The 18,848-nt window shown below is 37.5% G+C and overlaps 1 protein-coding gene across 3 annotated transcripts in view; it reads right to left on the bottom strand.

The window, feature by feature from the left end:
- emid1 (EMI domain containing 1) overlaps positions 1-18,848 on the bottom strand; it is a 67,350-nt gene that overhangs the window by 12,245 nt on the left and 36,257 nt on the right. For all 3 annotated transcript variants that reach the window (XR_014030257.1, XM_081366861.1, XM_081366862.1), the window contains exons 4-9: positions 9,430-9,519; positions 8,912-8,973; positions 8,580-8,706; positions 4,430-4,474; positions 3,722-3,820; positions 653-748 (exon numbers count right to left, since the gene is read on the bottom strand). Coding sequence is in view for 2 of the 3 variants with exons in the window: in XM_081366861.1 (XP_081222987.1) it covers positions 653-748; positions 3,722-3,820; positions 4,430-4,474; positions 8,580-8,706; positions 8,912-8,973; positions 9,430-9,519 (519 nt within the window). In the remaining variant the exon portion in view is untranslated. The remainder of the gene's footprint in view (positions 1-652; positions 749-3,721; positions 3,821-4,429; positions 4,475-8,579; positions 8,707-8,911; positions 8,974-9,429; positions 9,520-18,848) is intronic.

The following is an 18,848-nucleotide window of genomic DNA, read 5'->3' on the forward strand; positions in this document are numbered from 1 at the left end:
CTTTATGCTCACAAAGGATGCATTTATCTGATCAAAAATACAGGAAAACCAGTAACATTGTAAAATATTATTACAATTAAAAATAACTGTTTACTATTTGTAGACATTTTATTTTACCATGACACTGAAGATGGTATAAAAAATTCGGCTTTGCCAAATTTTCCGCATCATTCCTCCAGTCTTCAGTGTCACATGATCCTTCAGAAATCATTCTAATATTCTGATTTGCTGCTCAAGAAACATTTCTTATTATTGTCAATGATCAACAGTTAATATTTTTGTGAAAACCGCGATACTTTTTCATGATTCTTTGATGAACAAAAATTTATTTGAAATGGATAAAATAGAAATAGAAATATTTTGTAATATTATAAATGTCTTTAATGTCAGTTAAGATCAATTTAATGCAGTATTAATTAAAAATAATCAGTATTATTTTTATTTATGTTTTAATCGTTCTAACCCCAACATTTTAACGAAAGTATACTAAGTGTGGAAAATACAATCAGCCAGTCATTATTGCGAATGAAACCCCCTAGTGTGATAAAAGACCACTTTCCTTTACATCAAGGTCCATATCAACCTTGTTTTTTGGGGTTTTCTTTTGTGATAATGACTGGATGACAGCCCCTTAAATAATTAGCACTCATACCAGCATCTTGTTCAGATGGTGGGCCAGGGGGCCCGGGAGGGCCGGGTGGCCCAGGGAGGCCCCTCTCTCCTGGGAGGCCTGGTGGTCCCTGTGGACCTGAGGAGAAAGCAAAAAAAGAGAAAACTCAAACACACACACATTTCAAACCATCTTTCCCCTGAATAGTCAATTATAAGGCACTGTTGTCCCGTTTGAAAAAAAGATAACAGGAAATAGGAGAACGTATAGAGTGTTTTTGCAAACTATATGATAAAAGAATTCTAAGGAAGTTATGGGATGCTTAGCGTCCTAAAGGGAAGTAGAGGAAGTGAAAGGGCGCAGATTGAGATAGAATGAAGTATTTCGTTTCGATACATGGCTGCTCTTGAAAACAGGTTAATAAGAGGGGCAGGAGAGCGGTGTGTATTTGTGTGTGACTGTGTGTGTGGGCTGTAATTAACAGGAGGGGGTTCATAATGGTCATGTGCTGGGCTCTTACAGGGAGAGCTGGGAAAACTCAAATAAACACTGCTAAATGCCGGAGCATATTAGCGACTCTGGTGTGTAATAAATTAAAACCTGGCTGGTGACTGCGCTGATTCATACAGCTCTCTTTCTGGATGTGTGTGTGTGCATCTACACAATATCCCTCCAGCTGGTTCCTTATTGCCTGTTAGTTTTGATTAAGCAGAGAAAAATAAAGGAAAGAAAAGCTACATATCACGGCTGGTGTGCGAGAGTACGCGATTGCAGAACAAGTTTTTCATCGGCCTTTCTTTGTTTATTTTCTCCGTTCCTGTCCCGTCTTTTCCTTTCCCTTTCCTCTTCTGTCCTCCATACTCACCTCTGACATCCCTGCATCCTTATCACTCCATTTCTCACCAGGTGTTTTAAAGGTGATGCAAAAAATAATGTTTACTTGTTCAAAGTTATTTGAAAAGCGGTTAGATGAGATGTAGGATAAAATTCCTTTAATATGAGTTAACAGGGGCAAATTCACTAAACAACTGTGTCATTTTTGCACATGGTATTGCAGTGCAAAAACCTGTTTCTTATTATTCACTAACCACACACAATCCAGCTTAACCAGGCGCTAAATGTACTGAAATAGAACTGCACCTTAAAGGAATCACTTAAAAATGAAAATTCTGTCATCATTTACTCACCCTTAAGTTGTTGAAAAAATTGCTATGGAAGTCAATGGGGTACATCAACTGTCTGGTAACCGACATACTTCAAAATATCTTCCTTTGTATTCAGCAGAAGAAAAAAATTCATACAGGTTTGAAACAACTTGAGAGAAGAGTGAGTAAATGATGACAGAATTTTAATTTTTAAGTGAACTATTCCTTTAAGTACTGTCAATCTTTTCTCAGTAAACATGCCTTCTTTCTATGTAAATTAGGCATGTAAATTGGGCTTATTATTATCTCTGTTGCCTGATTTGCATAATACCTTTAGAGAATGGCTCGATAAAACAATGTAGACAGCATGTGTAAATAAACAGCCTTAACAGTGGACAAAATTCATTCTCAGACAGTGTCACAGGACAGGTCACATGTGGAGTCTGCTGCCTAGTGGAATCCTAATTGAGTGAATAACAGGTCATTGTGTGTATGTAAGAGCATCATGTAAAGAGGATGTCCTGTTTCCAGGAATTTTGTGGACTGGTATTCTGCTGAGTCAAGATTAAAGAGTAAACCATCACAAAGACTCTGAGAAATAGTCAAATTACTATTATCACTGAATTTGCCATTTCCAGTAGCGTCCTTCACTTACAAAAAAGTACTATAGCACTAAGGCATAAGTCGTGATTCTTTTGGAATGAATAACAACGAATATTGTAATTGTTTAGTACCATGGTGGTATATATCAAAGTACCATGTTTCTTTCAGACCAGCACTTTAAAATGTATCATTTATATAATATATATTATATATGATATTTATATGATTATACAATTTAAATGAATATAAATTATAATAATATAATTTAGATGAATACAATTTTTTCCCCAAAATTTTTACAATCACCTTTTTAGATTAACTAGTTTATTTTAAGATTCCTGTGGAATGATAAATGAATTTTCAAAATTACAAATAATCAAAAATCCAAGTAAGTCCATGTAGTCTCTCAATAAATATGAGGTCATAAACTGCAAATAAAAGAATTTTCAAAATGCAGTTGGAAGTAGTTTTAGATGAAGTATAGCTTGTCACACTGCAGGATGTCAACTACCATAAAGTATGTCATTTCACCTACCCATATACCTTGACGTTATTTTCCTCTAGATTTATCTTGCTTTATTTAAACATACCTCTCTTGAGAGAATACAGTAATCAGATACAGTTCATTGTGCTTGACATGAAGGCGTAAAGAAAAAGGCAAATCCAAGAAAAACCATGCAATGGCAAACATATGGAAGAAATAAGAAGCAAGTATTGTATACATATCTCATGTTCACTTTAGATTGGATTCACATGGCTGAGGAGCCCCTCCATAGGACCTAGGGTCATTTAAAGCCCCTTCAAGTCAGTCATGGCTGGGTTAAAAGACCCTTCATACCTGTGGCCATGTTTCAAATATTATAACAGTACTAAATTCTGTGCTATTTTTGAGTCTTGGGGTAAGCGATACATATGTTAGTTGATGTGTGTGTGTATTTTTTAGGCAATCCCCAGCACAGCACTACATGCTGTGAACAAAAAAGGATTTTTTACAATGTGGTCCAAGCACAAATATTTTGGCAAGTGGACTTGGGGCTCAATGCTGACTCGTCAATGTCTTCATATAGTGCCTCTTATGGCAGAAAAGTCAGCATGATGAGAAACCACATTCTTGCCAGTCATAGGTCAGCAGAACTCCACAAGAAAATGAGGCTCTGTTATAAATGGATACAATGATAAAAACTGATGTACAACAGCTTTTGGGATTCTTTTGAATGTGCCATTTCTACTAGGTACTTAATTCTGTACATGAGATGTGTTAATAGGACGTAGCTATTCTACAACGTTTGTCTCGAGTCACAGAGTGATTTCTGTGATCTCAAAATCCTGTGATAGTGTTGTGGGCTTGATTTGTTCAAAGTACCTATAGGACCAGCTGTTCCTTTAGACCCTGGAGCCCCAGATGGACCTCTGGTACCCGCCTCTCCTTTGGGTCCTGGCAGACCTCGATACCCTTGTTTACCTACAGATACAGAGAACATGTGTAATGTGTAATGTCTACAGAGGCATCAAAGGTAAAAGATAGCGACCAAATATGTATGATTATGTCTGATCAGTCAAGTGGTTCCAAACAAACCTGTATGTCTTTATTTCTTCTGCAGAACACAAAACTATAGATATTTGGAAGTATTTTAACAGTTTATGTTCACAATGAAAGCTAGTGGTGTTCAAAACAACATTGGAGTACACTGACTTTCATTGTATGGACAAAAAACCTGAGATGTTTTTATTTATTTATATTATTTATATTTGGTCGGTTCCACAGAAGAAAGAAAGTCATTGAGGTTTGAAATGACATTAGATTGAGTAAAAGGTGAAATAATCTTCGTTTTCATTATTCCCCGTCTCTGATGACTCTGTCTCTTTAAGAAGGTCTCCATCATCTCCTGTTGAATGCATGTTTTGATCATGGTAAACCTTTTAGAAAGGTTCTGCCCAGTCCTTATAAACTGAATGAACGAATCAAGGTTGTGCAGCAGACCTCTATTGTGAGCTTGCAGAAGTGTGTATGTGTGTTTTGAGTGTGTATTTTAGATTGAACTGAATAGTGAAAAGACATAAAACAACTGACCGTCTTTACCAGGTAAGCCATCCTGGCCTTTCTCGCCCTGTGGACCTGGGACAAACACACACAAATATACAGTTAAACAGAAAGTATAAGGATTCTCCAGATCTTACAGCAAACTCTGCTCTGGTCTATAAAAAAAAAATCAATCTTTTACACTAAAGTATCTTTCAGGCCTGTCATTGGAACAGTCCCACAGCCAGATAAAAATCAGTGGATCAGTGAAGTGCCTGTTGGCAGACACAGCCTAAATAACACTGAGCTCATCATGTGAGATCATCATCTGTGACATCACTGCAGAGACAGGATTCCCTAAAGGAATAATTTATGAACTGATACATTAATTTGTTTACACAATCACTCATGTTATTCTCCCCCTGAAAGATTTTATGATAAAATAAAATTTCCTCATGTTTCTCTCCCACCAAGCATCTGGCCATGAACACATCCCCACCATATCTTTCGCAGGAACATGGCGAATGTTTTTAAGAGTAACGTAAATCAAACAACCTGTTTTGGTTTTGTGTTACAAAACTGTCCCCTCTGAACAGGACCACAAAAGCTTTGTAGTTTAGATCTAAATCAGCAACCAGGCAAGGAGAAAAAGGAGATGGACATTTGAACCTCTTTGCCTTTCTCTTCTGGGATATCTTATGATAGACAACCCCACTGGACATGGAAAAAGCCCCACACAGATTTACATTCAGCGTCCCTGAAATCCTGACTGAGGCGCAGGAGAGTGGGGTACGGCTTTATGCTCCGCTAATGTCTTGATCAAACTAATGTGCTTGCCAATGTCTGCTCACTTGAAAACAAGCTGGACGAGCTAAGAGCCAGGAATACATCAGCAGGAAACCAGGGATCGCTGTACCTTCACTTTCACTAAAAGCTGGTAATCTAAAACACACTGCTCTCTGGCACTGCACCACAACTTAATTTACACCGCCACTGTAAAATAAATGATATTTAAGTGTTTATAGATTTATTTATGTTTTTAAGTTGCAAGTTGTAAAGTATAAATTGAATGAGATAAAATAAAAGATTTCAAGTATTACAATTAGGCATCTTCTGAAACACAGGCGAAAAGAAGCAGAAACAAGTGATGTAAAATATTAAAATAAAACTGCCTAAGAATTAAATGTCGACCCAGTGAGAGCTATAGAAGCTTTGGGGGTGTTGATGGACTCGATCTACTCCATCTATGTTTTCATCTATCATCATTCTGAGTCAGATCCAGACGTAGTTTTTGAAAAAAACGTGATTTTCTCAGTTTTTTGCTCAAAATTTAGCTTTTTTAAAGAAACTTACCTACATTCAAGTGCTGATAAAAAAAGTTATGTAAAGTTAAATAAAACTTTTTGTTTGTTTGTTTGCTCAAGAGCAGAAGGTCTGTGCTTTCTTTTGAAATATTGCATGTTCACATATTCCAACAATAAAAATGTTCTGAGGGGCCATTAAAGTTTTGTGAAAATGATCAAAAATGCTGGAGCTGGCTAGCAACTTTAATAAAAAAAATAATAAAAAAAAAACACTGTCAGGGAAAGAGTTAATAACAATTTTGATAACTTTCTTTCAAATAACAAAAATAATCTTGAACATTTAAATACAATACATATAAAAAATATAAAAACAAAGTAAACAAACAGATTAAAATGCAAGAGAAAAGAACAATAAAGAACAATAATAGAGATTTTTCAACCAATATCTATGTATCTTTTCTGGAGTGGCATGTTTTAGTTCAAGGTAAAAATGTTAAATAAAATGTAAAAATGTACATGTGTCCACAAATGTTTGAAAATAAATATGAGGTATTTGGTGTTCTTTGACAATAAGTGTTATGTATTGTGAATTTGCATCTTCATTCAGCCTGTTATGCAGAATACATACAGTTTTACTAATGTGCATTCTAAAAATCGAAACAATTTGGATAATAAGATACCTAGGACAATTCACACTTTAGTATTTTGAAATGCCCACTACCGTGCATGTTGCATACACCGCATTACCGAATTCATGCATATGTCTAATTTACATCCACTTTTTCAATTTCAGATTGGCTAAAACAATAATTGTGCATTTTAGTGACGGCCCTGCACAGCACACACAGTTTAAGAGCTCCACACAAATTCCCCATGGAAGCACCAGATTCACTTTCACTCTCTCCATCTGTCTAACCAGCACATGGAAATAATCCCCTCAAGGGTAATTTGTGCCTCATCCTTCCACCACAATCCTTCATGGCTGTGGTATCTCGAATGGATAGAGGATTGACTTTGCATTGAGGTGAAGAACTTCTGGGCAACAAATCTATTCAATGTTCTGTGTGGAAAGAACTGAATTGCCCTCGATTTGCTGAATAGTTCTGCCAAGTCAGTACAGGGAGGAGGAAAGCTGTATAAGTGCGACAAGGGTTTTCTGGATTTTTCTCTCTAGTCGTTTCAGAAATCTCTAGGGACCCGTCTTTTAATCTCTCCCACACTTCAAGTGATGATAGGATTGAACATGGACAGCGAGGGGTAGCCTTGGAGTGGGTAAGGGGAATTAAGGAATGGGTATTAACTACTAAAAAGGATGTCTTTCTGCATGAAGGATGCACTTCATATAGTGCTGACATACACAAACTGACAGAGATGATTCATCATTCTCGAAAAGTGTGATTTGATGTCATCAGAGGGAGAAATGGGACAACTACACTATCCATGATCCTAAAGAGAGATCCATCAATCAGAGAAGGGCTAGCCTGGACACAGCAGTGACAGTGCACTTCCATGTAGTTCTTTGCCTTTGTTTTTTTCTTTTTCTTCTTCTTCTTTGTTTTCTATACTAATAAATTTGAACTGATAATCTTTCACGCCAGGTTTACACATCTAATATTACTCTTATGTGTGGGTAGAAAAAAATACAGTTGACATTTTCCAGTTTAATATTTTAATAAATTGCTTTGGCTTTGGTACAATACCAAAAGTATAAAAGCCAATTATTATGCAAATATAATATAAGCCAAATCCTAATATCCTGCTTTTTTCACTTGGTAAAAACACAATATGTCTGGGGTCAGTTAGTTAGTTAGTTTTAAGCAAGGATACATTAAATTGATCAAAAGTGACAGAAAAGACATTTATAATGTTATAAAGATTTCCATTTTAAATAAATGCTGTTTAATGCTATTAACTTTCTATTCATCAAAGAGTCAAAAAAACTTACCATACTTTCCATAAACATATGAAGCAGCACATCTGTTTTCAACATTGATAATAAAAAGAAATGTTTCTTGAGGAACAAATCAGCATATTAGAATGATTTCTGAAGGATTATGTGACACTGAATAGATGATTTATATTTTAGGGACGAGATCATCTTATTTGGGAGTCCTTTTCTTAAAATTTGTTAACATTCGTTATTATTCGTAATTACAGCGAAATTAAATGGAAAACTATTTCCAGAACAAAGGCTGCTTAAAAAGTATGTGGTTACTGTTGTGCTCTATTGCCATACAGTTTGGCTGGTGGAAATGACATCTGTGACACAGTGTCAAGTGCAGTCCTACAGTTTTTCCTACACAATTAGCCCCTTTAAATCTTCACAAGCCTCTTTAATGTTTCAGTACTACATCTCTATGGCAACTAGCGATGAATTGGTGCGATTCAAAGCCTCATGCACCATGGCATTCCCCCCATAAAACACCCACCGCCATCAACGCTCACACAGTCAAATACACACACAATTTAAATCTACTCTAATCTCTCTGCAGTGAAATCCCCAACAACTGTGCTGGGAGATAAATGAAATGTAGGTGGGTTCTGGGATTATCATTATTGTTATAGGGAATGGGATTATCTCCACATGCTTATTGGCTAATAAAGTTTTCTCCTTAACTGGATGTAAATGGATCCAGTCCTGAACAGTCATTATGAATACACTGCAAAAAGATGTGATCTTAGCTGTGGCCAAATGCGTGGCCTTGAACGCTTTGACTTTGACATTGAAAGTGCAATGCTCTATTGTTTGAAATACAGGAAAAGTTGCCTTTTGTCTAATGAACATTTTTGCTCTGTTAAAATCAACGGAACAGGAATGCATGCTTCACATGCAGTCTTAGAGCAAACACCATCACTACATCTGCACTTTAATCTGTAACACAAAGAGATAAACATACCTGCAGGACCCTGAGCCCCAGGAGCACCTTTAGCAGGTGGCGCCCCCATCAGGGAGGAGGAATCATGTTCATTTTTTAACTCCGTCTGTCGATGAGAGGTGGAGGCAGGGGCGGTAAGAAGCTGAACCTGGGAGAAAGAGCGACAGGGAGAGAAAGAGAAGGCATAAAGAGTGATTGATTGAACAATGTTAAAAAGCGATTGTTTAAATGACAATGAAGGACTGGAGTGATGAGGACACTGAGGTACAAATAAACAAAGCTATCAGTGGACACAATTCATTCTTAGTGAATTCACCCTGAAAGAAGCTCAAGAGTGAAAGATGTGACTTTACCTTGGACTCCAGAGAGCTCACACGATCTGTGAGGGCAGTGATACGACTGCAATTCAGACAGTCTGTGAGAGAGGGACGATAGATAGAGAGAAAGTGGGGGACAGAGACAAAGAGACAAACCATAATCAATTAGATCAATAACAGCTTTCACAGTGTCCCTTCCAAGGTGAGTTCTTTTTAAAGAGAGTTGTGTTGTTTACAAAGTTTTCTGCACAAATCTCTTTAGCACTTGTCAGTTTTTGACTAAGAATAAATGAAATATGCATGCTAAAAAACTAATTAGGAATTAGTTTCAAAGAACAAAGAACTGCACTCAAAATGGGGACTGTTTACTGTTACAAGCTGGTTACATCATTAAGTCTTGCAACAAAGGGCCCAGGGTACAATTTATAACAGTTCCAGATAGACAAGTTGCTTTAAAGGTGTTTTATGAACGCTTTTGTCTTTATTGGGCTTTTCCATTGCTGAAGTGGAGCATATTTTGAGTTGATAATGGAAATAAGAGGTTTGATTCTTACTCGAGATCTGTTCTCCTGTTTTAGCAGCATGTTTCAGAAATGTAGCCTGCTTCCTTACAGCCTCCTGGGCGACCAGGTTACTTGATGATCCTGCATACAGAGATTCAATTGGAAAGATGAAGACAAGAAACAATTTTATACTATACTGATTGTACAGTAGTGACATTTTTTTTAAACTAACACTGTAAAAGTGACGTGTAAATACAACATAAGAAATGCACCAAATCAGCATATTAGAATGATTTCTGAAGGATCATGTGACACTGAAGACTGGAGTAATGGTGCAGAAAATTCAGCTTTGCCAAATTGAAAATTACCTTTTTTTATTATTATTAAAATAGAGAACCGTTTTTACCACTTTTCATCAATGTTTTACTGTATTTTTGGTTAAATAAATGTTTAAAAATCTTAAAAAGACATTTTGTACACAGTACATTTTGTACTCCCCACCCCCTAAAAATGTCAGGTTTCCAATTATACAGTTAGACAATACATATACTGTTCAAAATGAAAACAAAACATATTTGGACATGTTCTGGTTAACGTTAGTTAATTTTGATGAACTACACCTGTGGTCACTTTGCTGGGATAGTGTGAACTTTCAAAAAATGGCTAGAAAAGAGAAGTTACAGAAGGTCTAGCATATTTTTTTTTGCAGACAGTAGACACTACTTGATATTTTGCTGGTTTGAAATTGAATAGTTTATCTATTCAATGATATTTGATGCAAATGGAAATACTGTACTTTAGAGCCACTTTAGGTATGGAAATCATCATGAATAATCATGTTACGTATATCAAAATATACAACTGAACACAAACACACTTGCACTTTGTTAGTGTCAGAGCTGGATTGCAAAATAAAGATGAGAAGAACAGATCTATACACATCAGTCTTTCATTTAGCAGGAACACAAATCACTTGATCAGGAACAGAACCCAGTAAAACGTGATAATAGACCATAAACTGAAAGTAAGATGGAGCCTAAATACACAGACCAAACTAATTAACAAAATGAACATCAGCAAATGATAATCAAACAATGAATAACCAAAGTAACTAACTGAAAACATAGGGAACAGAGCTATAGAGCAAACCCACCCGAACATACAAAGAATACAGATCAACGGTTACAGTTAGAAACCAACCTTTTTTTTTTTTTTTTAGAATCTCTCTGTCCGGATCAAATTTGAAGCCAAGCAGCAGTATGTATTTAACTCATGGCTTTGGCTCTGTATAGGGATAGTTACGCTCTGAAAAGCACTAATAATGCTGCTTCATATCTGCAGGAAAGGCACAGAGGGGCCTCCCTGACAGGTAAGCCCACACAGAACCCTGGCACGAGGGGAAGGAAGGGTCCACAGGGGTGGGCTGAACAGGATACAAATGTGGAGGGAGAAACCTGGAATCGCTTTCATAAGAGAAACTAATCTTTGGGTATTATATGTTTAATTTTGGCTTAAATTAAATCATTTTATGACAGTTTTTCTCTATCTTCATTGTGATCTTGAGGAGGACAAGGTTACTTGGCAGACAGAAGAAGATAGAGGCTGAATTTAAAAAACAATGGTTTCCTTGTACCGTTCAAATAGACCTCGATTCATATTCCCCAACTCCTCTCTTTCTTTCTCTTCTTCTATCTCTTTTTTTCAAGGTAGTGAGAAGTTTTAATGCTCCCTGGACTGACCTGATTCAGATTACTTCAGCAAACGTCTCTTATATTAGGCAGTCTGTGGCTAGCTCAGGTGCTCCAGACATAAACAACTGACCCAGTTCAGAGCTTCATTACTGGCAAGGGACAGGAAGTCTGCTCAGCCGGTCTGATGTAGCTAAACCACAGCAGCAGCAGGACCAGAACCAATGAAGTGGCACCTGCCTTGTTCTCAGACCTGGTAAAAGAATCTTGGTCTTGGATTCTCAGAGTGAAAAAGTAATGTGGTCATATGACCAAGTCAGGATGTTAGAAAAATACCGCAATGGAAAAGAAAAATTAGACACTCTTTTCAATAGGTTTAGGCTGCCAGTCTTGCCATCAAAACAGAATTCAAAGCGGTATACAAAATGTTTTGTGTTAAATAAACCTCACCAGTAGAGAGAAGGGAATGGTTACAGTTCTGCAGTTAAACCATGAAACATGAGGTAAATGTTCCCTTCAGGAACCTCTTTTGATTTACTTTTTGTGTGTATAGAGGAGACAGAAAGGAAATTTCCCACAATGCACTGCTCTAATGGTTGTTTTGTTCCAAATGGCCTTGTGATTTTCAAATATAGACTTTTCCACCTCTCTATAATCAGGGCAAGTCTTATACCAAAAGCAACTCTACACAAAAAGCTATCTTAACCACATCTAAATGCTAACAACCTTCCATCTCCCAGCAATGACATTGGATGGATAATTCACCCCAAAATTGTCTACACTGCTCTTTTCCATAGAACAAATGCATGTGGGGACCAGGGGCTGTCAAACAAAATAGACAAAAAAATGCACCAGTTTTATTTCCTTTAGGGTGCTTTTTTTGCTCATTTTTAGAACTAAACAGACACTGCTTAGAGTTTATTTTTGTTTTATGAAAAAGAACAACCTGCTGTTTCACAAAATATCTTCTTTTGTCTGTGGATTACAAAGGAGAAAGGGATGAGTAGATGGTGACAGAATTTTAATTTTGTGTGAACTATCCTTTTAAAACAAACCTTAATCTATTTTTAAATGTAAATCCAGCCCAATTCAATGATATACATCAGGGGTGTCCAGTCCTGCTCCTGGAAAGCCACTGTCCTGCAAAGTTTAGCTTCAACCCTAATTAAACACACATGAACCAGCTAATCAAGGTCTTATAGCCATACTAGAAACTTCCAGGTAGGTGTGTTGAGGCAAGTTGGAGCTAAACTCTGCAGGTCCTCCAGAACCGAGTTTGGACACTCCTGATATACATATTTATAGCTCCATTCATCAACTTATTACATTTAGGATATGAATCAGTATATTTTGCTCAAAGTTTACATTCATCATAAGAATACTGAGCTGAGTGAGAGTTCATCCACCCCTAGATTTGTAATATCCCTACTTGGACTATTAATATACTTCACCTTACGAGCGCCAAGAGTCACGTCAACCTGCAAATGTGTGAGAGATTGACCTCTGACCCCTGGGTGTGTGTGGATGTATACTAGGTGGGAGCAGCCGTCGATTTTATCAGCTGGTTTTTAATAACTAAGCTTCCTCTGAGTCTTTAAGGAGCAGAGGGGATGGTGACATCAGAGAATGTAATAAAATCTAACTCTCTAAGCTCTAAGAGGTCAGAAGAGGCGCGTGCATATGTATGTGTGCGCCCGTATGCTAGATAGTTCAAGGGTTGGAAGCTCTTAACACCATTGCGAGGTCACTTCCTTTAAAGATGCTTGGGAAAAAGCTGGATGGGGTTATCAGCAAGTTCATTTGACTAAAATATCACAGAAGGGAAAGAGTATCCCTAGTACTGAAAAAACACAGTCGACTCTCTTTTTGCCTTCAGGAACAGCATGAAGTGTGGGAGTATTTATCCTGAGAGGTTTTCCTGTTTATCAGCCTATATACAATTGGAGAAGTTTGTGGAAGGAAGCGCCTAGCGTTTGTGTGTGTGTGTGTGTGTGTGTGTGTGTGTGTGTGTGTGTGTGTGTGTGTGTGTGTGTGTGTGTCTGTGTGAGGCCTGAGTTATGATGCAGTGTGTGGGGATACACATGTGTTTAGTTAAGTGTGGGTGCACTTATTTTGACAAAATGTCCATTACACATTAAACCAACTGGTCTTACTGTTGTACTAATCTCATACAGCTGAGTCTTCATCTTTCTAATCACTGGACAGAAAGAGAGTCATCATACAGAGATCATTCTCTTCAGGCTCAGGTTAAGGGCATTAGGATGATGACATTATTGATCTTTCATACAAGCAGCTGAGGAAACAGTGGTCATCTTCATTTATATAGCGCTTTTAACAATGTAGATTGTCTCAAAGCAGCTTTACAGAGATAAGCGTATAATTTAAGGTAACAGAGATTGTTTCGGCTTTACAGCAGAGTTAAGTTATTTCCATCTAAAGTTAGTTTTAATTGATTTGCTTCCGTCGCAATGATCATTTGTTATTAAATTAGGGGCCGCTAAGACGACACCATTCTCTCTACACAGACTTTAAACGCGAACCTGTGAGAAACGCTGATGGCGGTCACATGCGCATTTAGAATGGGTTCTATAGTTATGTGCGTTAGAATATACGCAGGTTTGGAATTCCCTACAAGCCAAGCCTAAACAAAATACTTGTCTTTCCTTATAAATTTTGATAAGGAATTTTATATTTTTATTTGTTGCTTTGGGGTAGGACCGCGAGACGAATTTTCCCGACAACGCCTTATATGTAGAGTGGTAGTGGGATCCTCCATAGGGAGAGACTAGTTGGCACTTCAGCACTGAATGTATGAGTATGCAGTGGGCCACTATAACTCACAAGAATGTTGTTCCTTGCTCAGCCCTGAATTTAATAATGGCCCAAGGTCAGCCCTTAATACTACTCTCAAAATAAAAATAAACCAAGGCACACTTTGTCACAGGACGGCATAGTAAGTTCATCCTCTAGAGAAGTGATTCCCAATTCTAAACCTAATCTTAACCATTAACAACTAAAATAACAGGAAAATTATAGGCTGATAAGAATGGGGGGAAATCCACTAACCCAAGTCCTAACAAGGATTTCCTATATTCCAAACAAAAGTCTTGGAGTTTCTGTTTCTTTTATAATTATAATAAATAAAACCATCATTTTAAGTTTCATTCCAAAAATTTCTATGTAAAGAAAAAAAAGGTATTAAATAATACATCACAAAACTATACATTTAAATTTAGATAAAAAAAAATACATTTGATTTTGTTAAAAATATACATTTACTTCTCTATGGGTGGTTAGTCTCCTATTTAAAGAGTCCGGTGCCACTGTCTGCATGGCAAGGTACATTCAGTAAGGAATACCCTTAATACTGAACTAAAATCAGTGTTGAGAGTCTAGATCCATTAGAAGATCTAAAACAAGACAAAATCCATTTTACAAAGACAACACTTTGCTGTGATGAATAAACATCTGAAGGGTTTCGTGCACTATTATGGGTTTAGAGTACAACTGGCTTCAAATTAAACTGAGGCTTTATTTAACCTGATTAAACTCTGAGTATAGTAGAGCGGAGAAATTAGGACTTGCCGAGCACACAGCTGTAGACAAACGGGGAGAAATAACATGGAAAATAAGAAGTCTTCATCCATCTCTGTCAGCGAAGACTGCTGCCCTCAGCACCACAAGCTCATTAGAGACCAGGTGGAAGTGATGAAAGCAGGTGAGGTGGGTGTGTATGTCTGCATGAGGGTGTGTGTGTGTGGGATGGAGAGGTTTAAGTCATGCTCGCTCTTTTTTCATAAGATCCGCCCTATAGAATGTCAAGTCTACAGGGAGTCGCTTGTGCTGAGAAAGCACTCTGTGTTTTAAGATAGAGTGGATACCTTATGTCTCTCTCTCTCTCTCTCTCTCTCTCTCTCTCTCTCTCTCTCTCTCTCTCTCTCTGTTAAACACAGACTACATTGTTTCTGAGCTCTTCAGAATAAGTGCCCATATAGCTCAAGGTCGAAAGGGACCGCTGATGTTCATAATCAACCTCGAGCCGTATGGACATTAACCCACAACTTCAAGAGACATCCCGTCCCTGACTTTCTTTCACCTGCAGAACACAAAAGATATTTTAAAGAATGTTTTTGTCCATACAATGAAAGTAAATATGGTACAAAACAAAATTAGACCCCATTGACATTCACTGTATGGACAAAAAAAAAACATATTTTGTTGTGTTCCACAGAAAAAGAAAGTCATATAGGTTTAGAATGACATGGCGGTGAGTAAATTATGACAGAAATGTCCCTTTAAGACCGAAAACAGATGTATTTGCAAAAAGCAGCACACACCTGCCCCAAAAACATTTAATGACTACTTGGTGCAGCCTTGGAGGTCTTGGAACAGACCAAAGCCAAGCTAGAACAGACGGAGAGAGGGAGTGACGGATGGAAATGAAGAGGAGGGGGGCGAACTCACCTCCTACATACATACGTCTCACCTCATCAGTCAACGTTACCTCATGATCACACAAACACACTTTAGTCTGGCTTCACACACCCCCAGACACTTCACGTTTAATCAAGACCAAGTCTGACTACAACTAATGCAATCGCAGCACAACAAAACTATAGAAAGACAGTAAGTGACAACTTTAATTGTTTAAATATGCAGTGGGGTCCAGAAGTCTGAAAGCACTAATGAAAATACTTCAGTTAAGCATTTTTATAATTTAACACCAGCAAAACAATTTGAGCGAAAATTTGAATTGAAAATGTAATATAATATTGAAGCATAAGCAATATCACAAGGCTGTAATCACACAGCCATGCTGATATTCAGAAAAAAACAGCAGGATTGCCAGCGAAATACTGCTTTTATAAAACAATTCAACAAACAAGAATTTAATATTGAGTAACTTACAAACACTCATGTTGTGCTGTAGTACATCTGAAAAATCATGATCCTAACCTTTACCATTTTTTAAATGCTTAGCTTAAAATATGATGATATTTTAAACGTTCATTATTTTGGTTATTGGGTGTAATATAATAGGTTAAATGCTTTAATGTAAAAAAAATATTTTTCACACATATTGTACATTTTTGCAGCTCCTCTATTCCTAGTCTGTCTGAAACGCTCTGATTTCTACAAACCCCCTCCTTCCAAAAAGCTCAGAGTTCTCTGATTGGCCAGCTGACCCAGTGCATTGTGATTGGCCAAACACGTCAAGCGTGTGTCGTAAATGTAACGCCCTTACCATAGTCATGAGCTTCAGCTTCCAAGGCTTCTAATCTAAAGCATTTGTAAACAGTTAATAATAATGTCGTCAGTTCAATTCTAAAAATGCGGATGATCAAGCCATTTGATAGGAACTAGCCAACTTTCGAAGACCGACTTGAGCATAACGTTTCACAGTGGTAAGTTGTCTTTAGTATATATACTGCATATATAAACTCTCCCAGGTTCAGGAAGCTGTCCTCTGAAAAATGTGCTGTGCCCAAGCAAACTTTTGCGTTGTACTGCTCAAGAACAGCTTTATAAATAAATCTTAACTCTCTAAATAGCCTCTGAAAGCAAAAGCAGTTTTGCATTCGCATCCAAACACAGAGCATCTCCATGACATGACGACAACACAACAATTCACTGAAACCTCATCTTCTATCTTTGGACGGGCATTATGCTAAAAGTGACATAGATTGAGAAAGTAATATCTGGACTTCGATCGAGGCATTTTAGGCAGATCTGTTCTCAGTTCTCAGTTAGATAGTAATCGCATTTTGGGAGCCATTGAGCTTTGTAACTTTGCAGATTGTATGCACAAACAGATGCATTACATACTAAAGAAAAAGGAAAACATTAAAAAGCTTAAAGGTGGTATCAGCGATTTCAGGCCCAAACATAAATGATCACATTCATCTAATATTTCCTAACGTTCCGCTAGCTGCCCGCCCCATAAGCATGCTGTCAAAAAAACGCGTCTCTGTAGGCAGCCTAGGCTCTGAGATCTGCACACAAAAACAGTTGGTATCAACATCACTCAAAACCAAAATAAATAGTGTTCCAACCAATCACTGACAGGGGTGGGTGTTGTGAGTTTTTGCGCTTGTGCACGACTGCCTATGACGGCTGCACGCGAAAACCTCACAACACCCACCCCTGTCGGTGATTGGTTGGAACACTATTTATGTTGGGTTTGAGTGATGTTGATACCAACTGTTTTTGTGTGCAGATCTCAGAGCCTAGGCTGCCTACAGAGACGCGTTTTTTTGACAGCATGCTTATGGGGCGGGCAGCTAGCGGATCGTTAGGAAATATTAGATGAATGTGATCATTTATGTTTGGGCCTGAAATCGCTGATACCACCTTTAATATGCCCCTTTTAAAGGTAAATAGTGCTCATAAACGGCTGTTAAGATGGTATTCACACTTGAAACGCAGTAGAGAGTGAGTTTCTGGAAACAGTCTTCATTATGTCACAAGCGGATATAGCTGAAAATAGTTCCACACAGAGCTGCAGGAGAACCGTTGTGAGTCTCTGAGGAACACACAGTAGTGTTTGGTAACCTGCAGAAAGAACCACTAATAATTTGTTTCTTATTTAATGACCTATAAATAGTGAAGAATTTTAAATCTTTTTTTAAATATTTATTTTTTGGGTCAAATTAATTTTATTTCTTTTAAAAAAATAAAAAAATAAACAACTTGTTTATAGATTTAAAGACTCCCGGAGTATTTTTTCACTCCCGCAACTTTTTGGACCTCTCTGTACATGCCATCACAGCAGCAGTACTGAAGTACTAAAGTTTCCAGACATGAGTTTTTCTCAGTCAGCGGGGCGACAACAGCTACTCATCCTGCGTCAGTTAATCGCCCCTCCTCTAAATGTGTGCCTGTCATAAGCATCCAGATGTGCGCAGAAAGCCTTTAATCTTTTACAGAAAAAGAAAACTATCTATTTTTTCTCGCTATTTGCTATACTGTAGGCCTACATTTCCCCTCAGTCCACTCAATATTCATTTTGCTTCACTTTTTCATTTTAATCTTGGAGTGAATAGGCTTTAAGGACACTTTTAACCTTAAAAGTGTTTCACTCTAACCCTAGAGCAACAGCAAATCTCTCTGGCACACACTTTCAACAAAGTGGACCATTTCAAATTATGACACAATGAAGCAATGAAGGCTGAAAACTCAGAAAACAAAAAGTTTTGTTAGAATTCACCTGTGGAAAATCCGGTTAATAGAGAGTTGCTAAGGTGTTTGGAGTGGTAGTTAATAATACATTGCCTGACAGTCAGGGTCATGCGCCATTTATATTCCAATTCAATTCTTGAAATTGTACCGCATTTCAAGTGTGGCAGTAAACAGTATGCAGAACTACTATCAATTGTTACATAAGAAAGTACATTTAAAATCAATGGAAATTCAAAGAAAATCATATAACTGTATTTCTGTTGCTTTTTTTAGATGGTTGTTAAAGTGCTCTGGGAGATTGCTAGGTGGTTGTTTAGAGGGCCAAGTCTCCTTGACCACTTGCTTTAGTAAGCACCACTAATCAATGGTGTCTAAAAAGTGGTTTCCTGAATAACAGTGTCAGGTTTTAAACCACTTAAGCTTCTTCTCTTATAAATATCTGAGAAAAAGATTCTAGAAGAGGAGGCTGCCCTCCATCTGCTTTGATATCTTCTGGCCTCTGTGTGGAAACACATTTTGAAGTGTACAAGATGGAAACACTTTTCTACAGGAGACAACCAGTCATGTGGTGTCTGTGGAAGATCTAAAACAAGCCCTGGGAGC

Source organism: Scardinius erythrophthalmus, assembly GCF_964197995.2.
Source record: "Scardinius erythrophthalmus genome assembly, chromosome: 5".
Lineage (NCBI taxonomy): Eukaryota > Metazoa > Chordata > Actinopteri > Cypriniformes > Leuciscidae > Scardinius > Scardinius erythrophthalmus.